At 31.4% G+C, this 15,362-nt stretch overlaps 3 protein-coding genes across 3 annotated transcripts in view; 2 read left to right on the forward strand and 1 right to left on the reverse strand.

Moving 5' to 3' along the window:
* The window catches only part of LOC105627738 (protein shifted), a 10,798-nt gene extending 2,002 nt beyond the window's left edge, over nt 1-8,796 (forward strand). The window contains exons 3-6 of the mRNA XM_012209018.1: nt 2,702-2,842; nt 6,209-6,358; nt 8,372-8,467; nt 8,564-8,796. Of these exons, the coding sequence (XP_012064408.1) occupies nt 2,702-2,842; nt 6,209-6,358; nt 8,372-8,467; nt 8,564-8,796 (620 nt within the window). The remainder of the gene's footprint in view (nt 1-2,701; nt 2,843-6,208; nt 6,359-8,371; nt 8,468-8,563) is intronic.
* Nucleotides 7,640-12,490, reverse strand: LOC105627736 (ubiquinone biosynthesis protein COQ7 homolog). Its single transcript, XM_012209017.1, has 3 exons — nt 12,324-12,490; nt 8,146-8,297; nt 7,640-8,070 (listed from the first exon to the last, which is right to left on the reverse strand). Exons 1-3 carry the CDS (start codon nt 12,488-12,490, stop codon nt 7,640-7,642), a joined length of 750 nt encoding a protein of 249 aa, XP_012064407.1.
* A 1,382-nt stretch (nt 12,491-13,872) lies between these two features.
* The window catches only part of LOC105627739 (DNA-binding protein P3A2), a 9,123-nt gene continuing 7,633 nt past the window's right edge, over nt 13,873-15,362 (forward strand). Inside the window, exon 1 of the mRNA XM_012209019.1 lies at nt 13,873-14,050. Coding sequence (XP_012064409.1) covers nt 13,873-14,050 — 178 coding nt within the window. The remainder of the gene's footprint in view (nt 14,051-15,362) is intronic.

The following is a 15,362-nucleotide window of genomic DNA, read 5'->3' on the forward strand; positions in this document are numbered from 1 at the left end:
TNTATATATATATATATATATATATATATAANAATATATATATAATATATATATTATAGTAGTATATATATAATATATATATATATATATATATATATATATATATATATATATATATACATAATTCAAACAAATTTACAATTATTGCCTAATTGTAAATATGAAAAATCTCGGAAAAATTAAATGTTATTATTGTTAACATCAATACAATTTGCAATACGAATAATCATTTTCAATGTATTTTGTTTGGCGAATACAAATCTTGTTGTCCAAATTCGATCACAATTTTAAGAAAAATGGTGTCAAAAAGGATTTTGAGGATTTTCATAACGTTGTAGCATCAGCAACAGATTTTATTTTTTTTAAATTTGGTTTACATCACAAAAGTATCAACTTTTAGTTCTAAAATACATTTCGTTTTGAAATAATTTTCCGTTTTTGGGATATAACAATTTCCATAACAATAGCTCGTTTCATGTAACACATAAAAAAAGGCATTTTGTTCCATAATATTGTATTATATAGAAAGATGGAAAGTGCTTTTGTGCTTACATAATATAATTATATAAATTATGTAAATTATATAAATTATGTAAAAAAAAAGTCAGATTTTGTAGCCCAGTGTTATTATTATTAATTATTAGACAAAATTATTAATACAGATATTAATAATACAGGTAATTAAAAGTTGAAACTTTCACATGATATTAATAAAAATTAAAAAAAAAGCTGGTATTGCAACGTCATGAATGCTCCCAAAATTGTCATTTCTAGCATTTTTTCATATTTTTTTAATAATTAATAATCGATTAACGGATTCATATTCAACAAGTAAAATTACAATATCGGAAATGATTACTCAGATCATTCGCGCAAAAAAAAAGTTTTGTTGCCCAGTATTATTGGAATTCTTTATGAAAAGAAATAAAATTATTATTACTGTTGAGAGTTTATTTATAAAGCGTTCTAAAATTCATTAACCACAGCATATATATTAAGAATAAACATAAAATATTTACCATAAAAAAATCAATAAATCAAGATCTTGCAATACAGAAATGTAATTTCGCAGCAGAGAAAAAGATTGTCAGAATCTAAATGTCAGAGAAATGTCCGCAATTTTTTATTCCAGTTAATAGTTCTCGAGGTAAAATGATATAAAATTCGAATAATTGTAAATTGTGATGAAGCTTTCATCTTGTTGATGCGGTCATTTTTCGCTTCGTATCAATGCGTTAACGTGCTAATAGTATTTTCGTTTGTTCAGAGTCAATATGTATTGATCTTATGGAGGCTGAATTTGAAGTCTAATGCACGTTTGGCTTTTATCGCGCGATAAACACAAATAAATCTAAAATCGCGCTTGCAGTTAGATATATCGACATTACGCCACTTTCACGTTCTAATGACACGTTAAAATAATGAGTTTGGTACATATGCTCGCAAATACGTCCGTTTTGTTATTAACTTTTATTCTCTCTCTCTCTCTCTCTAAGTGCCGTGCTGATGGTCTTATTTACACAGTCAAAGGTAGAGATCTTTTGCTGGCGTGCGTAAAATCTACCTGATCTAAGAGAAGGCGCTGAAGATATTCTTTGCCTGAAGAATATTTCGTTTGACCGAATCAATCTGAAACGAATTATGGCGAGTTATAATATTATGATGTTACATTTGTAAGGATTAAATTGCCATCGATAATTTTTAAATGATTTTTCATTTTTATTTGAAATACTAAACTTTGTCATTTAAATACATTAGGAATAAATATTATCAATTTGTTTCATTCCTGTGAAAAGAAATTCGATTAAATTTGATTGCATGATTAGAAATGTGTTATTTTATTTATTAACTATTAATAAGACATATTTGTGATTCTATTTATCGAAATAGAAAGTGCTTTTCTTGATTTTTTAATCAGGTATGCGAAGATAATTATTTCTATATTTTTTAATAAAATATTTTTATATTTGCGATTATATAATTTTGTACTGTAAAACGCATCGAAAATTTGATCGATAAAATCTGAAACTTCTGTAGATTTGCGCGTAATTAATAAGAATAAAATACTTTTAGTTCTCTCTCTTAAATCGGATAAAATATATAAAATATACTTTATAAGTATAATTTTTTCTTAGATCGAGTAAATATTTTACGTCACGTGATATTGCCAAAAGGATCGAACTGCAAGAAACTCTCATAATAGGTTTAGCATATTTTTTAAGATTAAAATAAAAATCAAAGAACTGAATTAAAATATGAATAAACATTTCAATAGCATCAAAATTAAAATGAAAAACACTTATGATTGAATGTTGGAAGATGAATGAAGAGAAATAGAAAGTACTTTCTAAATCTGAATAAGTAGATAATCACTGATATCAATATCAAGTATGTCACTAGTAATCAGTGAATTAAAGGTGAAATGAGGTCTCCAATCTAATCTTTATTATGATCTAATCTTGTTTTAATACTTAAATTCAATGAATATGGTATTAGAAAATTTAAATTAATGTGCAAATATCAGTATTTTAGTTATATAATGCTCAAATAGTCTTCCTTTTTTAATTGAACTTCACTGATTATCAGTACCAAGTATGTCACTAGGTAATTAGTGTCCACTGATTCAGATTTAGAGAGTAAAGAAAATTCAGTACATCATACAAAACGAGCAGATCTCACCCTATTTGTTTTTCCGTTGCAGATTTCAGCATTCTTCTACCTTGCGCCGGCAATTCGGGCATAGCGCAATTCGGGATCAGTTTGATGATCGAAACCCTGAAAGGAAAACCTCTAAACGGGACGCCCCTCCGTCTCAGTTTAAGAAAAGAATGCACCGTGCGCGGTGAGTCCGTCAGTCGCGCCCACGATCACCACCTCTTCACTCGCACATACAGTTCTGTATCAGCAGTAATTCATCGCCTAATTTGCTGCATGCTCTTGACCGATGCAGGAGAGGCAGTCAGGAATCAGCCGGATCTCTTCCTCGCCTCCGCTCGCGAGGATGTTGCATCGCGGCGCCCACGAAATCCGGTTCGCGCATGGTTCATTCGTTCCGACTGGCTCTCCTCTTTTTTTATTTAATCGACAGCCGTGGCATGTACCTGATGCGCGTATGAGCGCACGTTTTGATACTTTATAAGAGAAAGATTATCTACCTGTACCTGCCCGCCTGCCAGCCGCGATACGATGGGTCCGATAATTGTGCGAGGGAGGCGCATCGAATCTCCACCGCTCCACAGTGTCTGGGAGATTTATGGATGTTACATCGTTAAACGGTTGCTCCGAGCCTCGATCATCGCGACGAGATCCCGGTCCAAACGAGGATGCTTGCGTTTGTCAAGGTGTCAAAGGGAGTAGCGAATCGATTAACTTGGACCTTTTCCTAACGCCTTCGCAAAACTTGCACGTGGCTAATTTTACACGCGTACTCATTTCTCGTCACAAAAAAGAGCACGTCGAAGCGTCTTGAGGCATCAGTTACCAAAACAAAAGGAAACAAGAGTTTCTTTGAGTTTCAAAATGTTCTCGAGTTCCTGAGGACGCATGTGTTAAGTAACTTTTGTTCGTGTTTACTCATGTTAAATGAACATTGTCCACGAAATATTCAACTCAGATTAGCCATATTCGATCAAAGCAGATTTTAGTGTCTAATATAATATTTTTACGTAAATTTTACAATTGTCAATTCAATCAAATTGCAAATTTTTTGTCAGTCTTGGAATAGTCCTATATTGAAGCTGAAACGAATTCAGAAGACACCTGCATGGAATTACAGATTTAAATCCTTGAAATGATATTTTTCATAATAAATTCTTTACAATATTTAAAAAATGCTCATTATTAGTATCATTTAAATTAATTTGTAATATTACATAGTTCAGTTTCAGTCTAAAATTGTGTTTCAAGATCGATAAACGATCGGCACACAATTTGCTTGAATTGTAGAAATTTACTGCCTAATTTTAATGCCTAATAATAAAATAATAAAAATATTAGTAGACATTAGGATCTGCTTTAATTGAATAGAAGAGATTTTTAATTCGTTCTTATTTTAAGATCGTCTTAAGATGCTGATACGGCTCTCCGATTAGTTCATGATAGATGGTCCTAAATACAAGATTTGATAGATTCTATGTATTCCGTCCATAGTTTTCTTATCTATGTTTATTACTGAAAAAATGAACTAATCGATCGAATGAACTAAAAAGAAATGAAAATCTTAATAAATCATTTATTTGATATAAGAATTAATTTGATTTAATTAACATTATTTATTGAGTAAAAATTTTTTTTTATTGAATATATAAACATTCATTTACTGGAAGTAAATATTTAGTTCGTATTATTCAAATAAATATTTATTAAAACTTGTACATTGTTTCTCAGTGCATGTTACTGTGCACTATGATACTTATACAAAGAAATAATGCGAGAAAGAGATCTTTAAGACTCTGTAATATAAATTTTAATGTCGTCTCAACGACTTCAATTTCGCGTACCCATCGCCACTCGCAAGGTGGAAACGTGGACCGCTTTTGTGTGGCTTAAAAGCTCTCTCATTCAGAACTAGATTTTATTAACGCTATCTTAGTATAATACATCTGTCTTGTAATTATGTTAATTACAATTGCAAAGTGTTGAGTAATATCGATCGCTCTTTTTAATGCAAGCATATTAAATGAAACAAGTGTTGCTAATGAATAAGGATCAGGAATGAATGTAACTTCGATAAGCTCGATTTCCAATGCTGCATATAAAGAAAGGATCTTATTAGGTCGGATTTCATTTATCCTCGAACAAGGATTGTTATTATCGCGTGCATGCAAATATGAACTTGATTGAAGAAATTATACCAGTGTTAATCCTTACTTTTCATTTTGCAATTTGGCAATTAATTATTATTATCGTCTGATGTTCAAAAAATACTCTCTTTAGCTTATATTAAAAAAATTTTTTTTTACTCAAAATATTGCTTTCGGAGAGATCGGTTTTTGCTTGTATCTTCTACATTAGCATCTATTTTTTCTGTTTCATTTTGCCTGGCGCTTTATTTGTTAAGCGTTAGTCAGTTCTATGCTTCTTTAAGTCATTGTTCGCTCGTGAATTATGAATTAAGTGCCTAATTGTCTACTTAATGCAAAAGAACGCACAAGTCTGCTCTGCCTTTTCAGCGTTACTCTCAGCTCTCTCAATCTCTGTGCATTCAAGTTGCTAATCATTAAGTCAAGTATGTGTTTATCTATTTTAAGTATTTTTACATACCTAAATTTCGATAATATCAAGGATTGAAAGGATTATTCAACATATGTGATCGGTTGAATTTATTATATAAATTACGAACGAGAAGACTGGCAAATAACGATCCACATATAATTGTTTCATCTTTTCGAATTCAGATAGAGGTAACAGAATACGATACTCTCGAACGTTTCGTTACAATCACTTCTGCGATAATACATCAATGATAATTCGTGACATAGCAGGTCGAATGTGCAAATGTGAAATAATTAAATATGTATATTTCTCATCAAATTTTTTTCTTTCGATAAATAATATTCAATTGAAAGAAATCCACGATTTGTATGTGCCATAAAAATGAGATAAATGAAAAAAAAATATTATTACGAGATTTATAACAAAATTGATTATAGATTATAGTTATTGTTATTCTTAATATTATTCTTAATGTATATTATTCTTAATATTAATTATCGTTATATTTTTTTTGAATTTATACACTATTAAGTTTCATTTTAGCAATTTTTTTAAATGATCTTTTTGCTAAAGATATATATTTATTAAATATTTAAAAAATGTTACATTATATGTAACATTTTGACTAAAACATATTTTCTTTTTTATGACATAAAATAAAATAAAAATATAATATATTCAATTTCATAGTTAATCCTAAAATTTTTGAAAAGGAATGCACGATTAAATCTGCATGAGATTGCGATAGAAGAATATCTTATTGGAATAATCGATAGTTGGGCATGAGTGCCGCTCTTTCCTGAAATTAATTAGAATGTTTTCCAAACGATATTATACTGAACTGCGAGATCGTGTTCGGTTACCAAAATATTTCTCGTTTTTAATCATGCAAAGATAATTATTAAATAAGTGTGTTCATATTTGTGTATGTGCGTAATGTATTTACAGACATCACGATAATATTCCATTTTTTAATTGGATTTTATTTTTGCAGAACCTAATCCTGGTCCCTGCCCAGATGGTTATCTAGGTCCTAATTGTAAAACAGCGCTTTGCTATCCGAATTGCATGAATGGCGGTAACTGTACGGCGCCAGGCGTGTGTTCATGCCCGCCAGGATATCAGGGTCCTTACTGCGAAGGAGGTATAATAAATTACACAAATATACGACGAAAAAAAGTAGAATTCGCTTAAAATAACAAAATTTTTTAAATTTTATTTTCGAAATATGTATGACAAAGTAAATTTTAAATTTAGTATTAATTTATTTCTTCATATCCTCCCAATAGATTCAAACGTTTGTCCAAGCATGTATTACGTCTAATTTTAAGAAAATTTTTGCATAGAAATTTGTATTCAAGTTGCTGAGTCAATTTTGTGTTTCACTTCTTGATCCTCTAGACACAATATTTCTCGAATATTCTTCTAGCTTTCCAAAAAGATGAAAAAGCGAGATCAGAATAAAGTACGTGCTCCAGAATTTATTTTTTCAATAGATATAAAAGCTTTCCTATAGTATTCGTTTTCCTATAATTATGTAGAGCTGCATTGCCATACAAAAGTATGAATGAGCATTACAACAGATGAATTTTTGATGAATAGTCTGTCACAAACAAAAACTTTTCGCAAAGTTTGAATATTTTAAATGGTATAAAACCCAGCATTATCTCATTTTTGTGAATAAAATTGAGAAGTAGTTCCTTTACATCTAAAAACGTACGTCTATTTGCCTAATCTTGCACACCTTCAGATTTCTATCTTCGTAGAAAGTTAAATTATCTATTATCGGGAAAATATTTGATATCAAAAAGTGGAAAACGAGAGGTAAAAACTAGTTCAGCAATTTAGATACAAATGTCTGTGCAAAGGATATCTTGAAATATCATAAAATGGAACAAATGTATCTATTGATAAATTATGTGAAGAAATAAATTAATGGTAAACTTTATTTTGTTTTATACATATTTTAATAAAATATAATTAAAAATTTAATTAAAAATAAAAATTTTTATTTCTTTCGAGTGGATTTCTTTTGGAATTTTCTTCCTTATATATATATATTGTTTATACAAATCAATTTTAATTAGTACATATGTTACATAATTCATGAAGATTCACTTGAAAAGTGATTACATGATAGTGTTTTTATTTATTTCTATTTAATTTAATTTAATTTGCTTCTTTTAATTACTTCATAAGTTCATAAAAATAAAATTTCCAGAATAGAATATTGCAATTTATAAAAAAATTAGTGATTAAAAAATGCTCTATTAAATTCGGGATATCCCGAATATCATTCATGGGTTAATTCCTTACATATAAATTCAAAGTATAATTTACTATATTATTATATAAATTACAATTACTATTTACAAGTAACAAGTTATTTTTTTACATCTTTAATTTCGAACACTTGTAAATGCGTTCATATTACTTTGGAAATCGAAATAGCGGTTTTACAGCCGTATTTGATCACATTTATTAAAGCTTGGTAAAACGGTGCTTGCTCGGCGCCATGATCTATGCCCATATCATGATGCTCTTGTTCTTCATCTCGGAATTTCTTGATGGTTTCAAGTATCTCTTTGTCCACATTGTCGCCATTCTTCATCAACATACGTAATTGATCGTTGTAATGCTCGACGATCACAGTCTCCACTGCCACAGTACACGCCATCGCTGCTTTCTCGCCCATGAGAGCAGTACCGGCACCCAAAGCGAACCCGGCGATATTCCACAGCGGGGTGAGGACGGTGGGTCTGACTCGGTACTTGCGAATCAATTCCTCGAATTTGGCGCGGTGTCGCTTCTCTTGATCCCACATGTGCTGTATAGTCGGTCCGACTGTCGTTCTGCCTGTGGTTTCGCAGAAAACCATTAAAATTCTAATCTATATCTACAATCATACATTATGAAGTCGGACAACTATACCTAGTATGGCCATTTGTCCGGCGTATATTCTGTCAGCTCCCAATTCGCCGGCATGATCGACTCTTATTACGGAGTCTAGTACTTTTCCAGACGAACTCCTGGCTAATGTGCAGGCCAGTCGTATATCCACTCCTCTGACACGTAACATTTTTCTGTATAAAATTTCCAAAAATTAGGTTTCTATCACTACTTATGAAGACTAACTAACCAAACAATTTCTGCACAGGTATCTGCACAGAAAAATGTTTGAATGGAGGAAAGTGTATTCAGAAGGATGTCTGTGAATGTCCAAAAGGCTATTTCGGCTTGCGCTGCGAATTTTGTGAGTACAAACAACAAATCTTAAAGAACATATCAAAATCGTACAAAATTTAGAAAACTTTTATTATGTTAAACATTATCTTTTTTATCTTTTCAGCCAAATGCGTTATTCCTTGTCTCAATGGAGGCAAATGCAAGGGCACTAACATCTGCAGATGTTCAAATGAATATAAAGGCAATCACTGCGAAATTGCAACCACACATATAACGTCACAACGTTCAACATGTAGCAAACCGTGTAAACATGGAACCTGTCAATCAAACGACACATGTCTCTGTGAAGCTGGCTGGTACGGAAAGTTTTGTCACAAAAGCAAGCCATGGGCTTAGAGACTAATGGAATATCTTCAACGTTATTATTATTCGTACCAATTGAATTCTTTAAAAAGCGACGTTATTCTAAAATCACTAGATGGAATTTACGGCAGATTATGTTTACATATATATCCTGAATTGTACGGAGAAAAAAGGTCTATGCGTTCGCAGAGAAAGAATCTCGTGATATTAAAATGATTCAAAGAAATTTGTAGTGTATTCTTATTTTTATTTGATGTGAAAAAAAAAAGCATTAAAGCTTTCACAAGATTTAAATCCAAATCTCGATTGGTAACTAATGTGATGTAAAATTCATAGTTTCCAATTTATTCTGCCTCAGATGTGATATGTAAAGAGCTGCTTTATGTCATTTTACAATATTATTGTATTTAGTTAATACTACTTTTATACTGTAGATGTAACAATTGTAAAAACAAAATAGGAACAAAATGTATTTTCTGTAATGGTTTTAGAAAGCATGATTATGAAATAATTCAGCATAGTAGTGTGCCTGTGATGGACTTCTTTCTCCTATACTATCTTTTTTTGTACATCTTAGAATATAGATAAATAAATGTAGTTTTATATTATAAATTGTGAAAAGAATATGAATTTTGAAATGATCCAAATAACTTTTAACACTTGAATATAAAACATTTAAAAAATGAAATGATGAATTTCGAAAGAATTTTTAATTTATATAAATGTAGTAAAAAATTTTAATTGAATTATTTATAAAATTATTGATGATATATTTTTTTAAACAATTTTAATAACAAAGATTATTTGATATGGATTTCATATATTACATGCAATAAGGATTAAAAAAATAAAAGAATAGAAGCCAAGAATATCGTGGAAAGTTAAGGATGTATCAGATGTATAATCTCTACAAAAAGTGACTGGAATTGAAAATTATGTTTTCTGCATAAAAATAAATGTTATACAGATATAAAACAATTTAATATACGTAAATTTTTATATTTAACAATACAATTTTATAGTTTAAATGAAACTTTTTTTCATTTCATCTTAATTATTATTTAAAAATATGTTAACTACTTAATGAAATAATTTTTGTTTTAAGTTCTAAATTATCGTCAAATTGTTTTACTTTCGAATGCATTAAATACAATACCGAAAAATTTTCATTTTTTCATTTTGTTCAAAAATATGTGTAATATGCCCTTAACAAATAGTGCGCTTATTTGTAGAATGAAAGCAGTAACATATTTAGCAAATTTCTACATGAACTCTAAGAAATATTTATTATCGAATGTATGCAGTTTTGCATCACGTCACAGATATAATATCAAGGAAACAAATAAAAAAATACAAAGAAGAAGCATCAAATACGATCTAAACTGGATTTTGTTTAATAATATTTCTATGTAAATTTTAAATACATTTTTCAATTAAATAAATATTACTTATTTACAGGGTTGGGAACATAATTTAACTTGTTAATAAATAATTTAGTTATAGTTAGTTATTTTGATAAATGTACGGAAGTACCTCCCATCAAAAACCGCGGTATTTTCAGTGATTCATAAAATTAGTCATAAAAAAATGTATACAGTGTTTTAAAAGAGGAGCTTATTGTTTTTGTGGGAAAAACTCAACAATTGTACTGTATATGTTTAAAATTTTAAATATCAATTTTATATTGATTAAATACATTCACACACAGTTATTATTCCAATTTTTCGGTTTACTAAATTAATGAATGAATATAATATAAAAATGAAAATTTTACGAAGATTAGCAAAGACTTAGTAAATATTCAGAAGTATTATCTACTAAAAATCACGATTTTTTATTCGGTAATTAATAAAATTAGTTATAAAAAGATATGCTAATGTTTTAAGGGGGAACTTATGTGATTCTGCAATAATTTAAATTAATTAAAACAGAGAATATGTATAATTTAAATTATATAAGCAAATTTGTATTTTTAATTAAAGCAAAGAATATTATATGTAGGTATGAATCATGAATTATTCTTTACAATTTAAATTATATAAGAAAATATATGTAATTATAGAGTATTGTTCCACCAAGAATAAGCTCTCCTTATAAAACAATGTATATATCTTTTTATAATTAGTTTTGCTAATTACTGAAAAAAACAACAATTTTCAGTAAGGTAATATTTTTGAACATTTAAGTAGTTACATTTTTTTTTGTAACTGTAACTAATGAAATGATACTTTTTAAATATTTTAAACTTATTCGTCAACATATTGGCTGACCAAAATAAAGTGAATGCTCAGTGAACAAATTTGTGACTATTTCTTGTATTTGATTATCCTCGATAATCATCATACATTATAAATGACTATATGAAGAATTAAGCTAAAGATTTTTTAGTGTAAGGATATATTTTAACATTAATTCCTTAATAACTTTGGCTCTAAATGTATATATTAATTTACTTAATAATTTTGGCTCTAAATGTATATATTAATTTATAACAAATATGATTGAATATTTAATATAATAAGAAAAATGTACGAATGAAGACTCGGTGTCAGACATACCATTTTGATTTTTTGATATACCTCAAACAAACCCTCATTATTAATATTTATTAATTTAAACATCTTGTACTATTTCTTTAGTTTCTTGGCCTTTACCTTCTCAAGTTGATTTGCATACATGAACATATTTTTCTTTTACGATTTGTAAAAATTTGTAAAATTTTACAAATAATTTAGTAATATCAAAAACATAAGATCCCTGTATTTAAAATAGAAATGCAAATAATAACAAAGATTAACAGAAAAAATAACTATCCGTTACTTCCTACAGTAACTGTAACTGTTTAGAATTAGTAACTTGTAACAGTCTTAAAAAGTAATTAATTACTTTTTAAGAGAAAAAACTATAATCTGTTATTGCAATGTTAAATAAAGATGTTATGATCATTGTGTTACGCTTATTGGAAAGCACCATGTTTACAATGTGCTCCAATTTAATTTATTGTTAATAAAAAATTAATTCTATTGTTTTAACATAGTACAGATTTTCACTTGATAAATTATTGATGAAATTAATCAGAGTCCTTAGTTTATAGCTCAAAACTAGGTGCATTTGCACGGCAAATAGTCAAAGTTGGAAAATCCCTTTTCAATCCCTTGAGATGACAAAAATATGTCAGGTAGCTAGAGAATAGTGCGTACGTGAACGAATGTGGCGCTGACATTTGCAATGTGTATTTTTGAGCAGCGGAAACAATCGGACGATCGTCGAGGAAGACGACGCCGGATGTAGTCAACTAGCCAGAGATCCCAGGAAGATCGCGGAAGAAAGATGTCGAAGTGAAGAAGAAGAATGCCAATGCGTTATGCGAGAACAGGTTATAGTCGTCCTCCGACAGGCGACATTACGGCGATTACATTAGATCGTGTCGCGCCGCGCTGCGAACGGCACAGGCAGTCACGTGTCCCTCGGACCAATGGCGACGTAGGTACGCGGTCCGCCATGACGCGTGCCCGAGCGATTCCCGCCAATCGCGCTATACCAAGCTTGTATATATGTACATGGCGTTGGTGTTCTCCCGGATCGCTGCTGTCGTTCGGTGGATTTCAACGGGGAAACGGTGAGTGCTGGCGCGGTAGGCTTGGAAAGTTGGCACGCGGACGATCGGCGATCGGGATCGGGCGCGCGCGATGTCCTCGCCGTCCGCGAAATCCATGCAATTTCGCATCGTCTGCTCGGGTGGGCCTGCATCGCGCAGACTCGCCCAAGATGGCCGGTACCGTGTCCGCGTTTTGTTGTGGTGGTGGTGATGGAGGCCCGCTCGGTGCCGATCGATACGCCCGCCGCCGAATACCGGCCATGGCGGCTACCGTTGTCGTCGTCGCGCGTCACGCGTCCTGAGGTAAAGGCAAGTCGGCAAGTGGCCTCGCGTTCGCCGGCGCAGGACCGGCCACGGTGACGGTGATGATAAGCGCGGGCGCGACCGCGTGCGCGGGGCGTGGTGCGAGAGCGTAGCCGAGGCGGTCGCCAGGTCGCCTCCCCGCAGACGCAAAGAGTCCTAAGCCCTCCCTTGAATCCACTCCGCGGGAACACACCAAGGTGCGTACGCAACTCGCGATTTTCACTGGGCCTGCTCCATCGACTCCGCGTTACCGAGCAGTCGTCGTGAGCTGCTCCGCTACCCGGCTACCCGGAGGTGTAGCCTCTCTTTTGCGTGTGCCCTGCGCATTTTCATTGCCCCCCCAAAGTATCGGCCCGAATAAACGCGCATATCCCCGCGGTCTCCTCTCTTTCTTCTCCTCCGTCTCTTTCTCTCTCTCTCTTTCTCTCTCTCTTTCTCTCTCTTTCTCTCTCATCGTTACTTTACGCGCGCGTTCTTTATCATCGCGTTGTTTTGTTGTTGTCGCCTGCTGTCCGTTTCGTTTGTCAACTTTGCCAACTCTGCAACGATCAGCAACGATGCTGCGAGATGGACGAGAGACGCAGCGGCGGTGGCGGCGGCGGCCACCACCACCTCTATCGTCACCCTCACCATCGCCGTCGTCGCCTTCTGCCGCATTCCTCCTTTATATCTGCGTGGGTATTCGCACGCTAATTCGTCCATCAGGAGAAATATGCGTGCGAGACGCGGAAGTCTTCCATGTGGAAGTCTTCCATCCGTCACCTGCTGGTACACGCCGCCGTTCGCAGCTCATAGCTCGCAGCTCGCAGTTCGTCAATCGTGCGAAATGTATATACCCTAATTTACCTCTGCGTTTTTTTTCTCCTTTCTCCTTCCTTCGGAAAGGAAGCACGTGCTTTTCGCCTTTTTTTGCTCCCCAGTTTCCGGCAAGCGATGTAAACATGCGGAAAATGTTAAGAATAATATAATAGTACAGTAAATGAATCTCTCTTGATTCATCTTTTACACGTTCAGTATTTCTGAATTATTTTAATGACAATTGTACACTATACAGAAATCTCATTAAAGAACTTTCAAGTAAAAGTACTTTGTCATTTCAGGCTAAGGTGATGTGAAGAAGAAATTGAAACTGCCAAATCGACGACATCACAACTTTCTACGGTGTGATTAATATTCAAGATACCAAAACGGCTAACAAACACATAAAGATGGTGTCCATGCAAGATGCGGAGACTAGCACGATGCGCAGGCTTTCAGATGACGACGATGATGATCCCAGTAGCGGGTCTGAAACCTATGAGGAAGGAGATCTGCTTACAGCTGCAATGGATGATGATGTTACAGCTCAACTAGCCGCAGCAGGTTGGCAAATCAAAAACATTAATGGTGATTTCCCATTTTTTTTCGCTTTTTCATTTTTGTTTATTACCTAACCACCTTTATTTATGGATCAACCAAAATATGCAGGATGCATTATCTTTCTGCAAGAGTGTTATTTAGCGTTATGGCTTCCTGCAAGAACACTAAATTTCAAGTAAGAGAATTTGATGCTTTACATAAATAATACATATATATGTATATTTATAAATGTAGCTACAAAAAAATATATTTATTATTTTATATACTGTATATAATATAAAATGACTTATTAAAATTATATTGTACATTTGCAATCTTTGTATGTCTCTATTATTAAAGATAATTTTTATTATTTATCAATCTGAATTTATATTAATCTAATATAATTAAATTGAAATATAATACATATATACGATTGTATTTATCGTATACATTAAATAATATCATATAGTAGATATTAATAAAAAATAATTGTGCTTTTTTTATATAAATTAGTTTTTTTATATTCTGTGGAAAAAACAAACTAGCCAAGAATTAAATGGTTTATGAAACGTTTTAATTTTGACATCTTTTAACTTAAATATGAAATATTCTAAGATATTTATTTTTAAAAAAATCTTATTTTAATGTTACGTATAGAATAATGAAATAAATTAACGTAAAATAACACCGTTTTTGAAAAAGTTTTATATAAATATATATATATATGTATGCACATATACAGCATATATATATGTGTATATATATATATATAATTTGTATTTGAATGTCATTATTTGCAAAATCATTTTACGATAATATTTATGGAACTTTTTAAATAAAAAAATATAATTTCACTATAGACTAGCATGACAATATATATTTTTTTGATAGTATATATTATATATATTTTTTTGCTTTACTAATGAATATTTTCGTCTACGATTTATGCATTAATAATTTGACACTTTGTTATTGTGCATTTTGTCATGTTTGTGTGTTTATTTATTTTATGTTATTAGTATTGAACGGATTGTATTCATAATTAATACAAGATTTTGTTATGGAAGTTAAAAATCAGAATATTGCCTTGAATTGCGCTTTCTTATTCAAATGAAGATTTATTTATTATAATAATGACAAAATCAGAATATGATATTATAAAAATAACATTTATATTTTTTCCAGTTAGAAAAATGATCATAATTTAAATAGGTAAAACGTTTCTCAATTTTTAATAATGAATACAGTCTAATATTTTTCTGTATTTTATCTAGAATAGATGAAATGTACCTTACATTCAGATTCTATTATATTTCTAAAGAATTTTCTGGTTTTTTATGTTTTATATTTTTTGGTA

The sequence above is a fragment of the Atta cephalotes genome (genome assembly GCF_000143395.1).
Source record: "Atta cephalotes unplaced genomic scaffold scaffold00010, whole genome shotgun sequence".
NCBI classification, from domain to species: Eukaryota; Metazoa; Arthropoda; class Insecta; order Hymenoptera; family Formicidae; genus Atta; species Atta cephalotes.

Bases quoted from the DNA above. Each gene is read 5' to 3' on its own strand.
- LOC105627736 (XM_012209017.1), bottom strand. From the start codon at position 12,490: ATGCGAAATTGCATGGATTTCGCGGACGGCGAGGACATCGCGCGCGCC. The intron at 8,298-12,323 runs GTACATATATAC...AATTTTATACAG, and splicing joins CGGGAGAACACCAACGCCAT to AAAAATGTTACGTGTCAGAG. The intron at 8,071-8,145 runs GTATAGTTGTCC...GCGAAACCACAG, and splicing joins CGGACAAATGGCCATACTAG to GCAGAACGACAGTCGGACCG.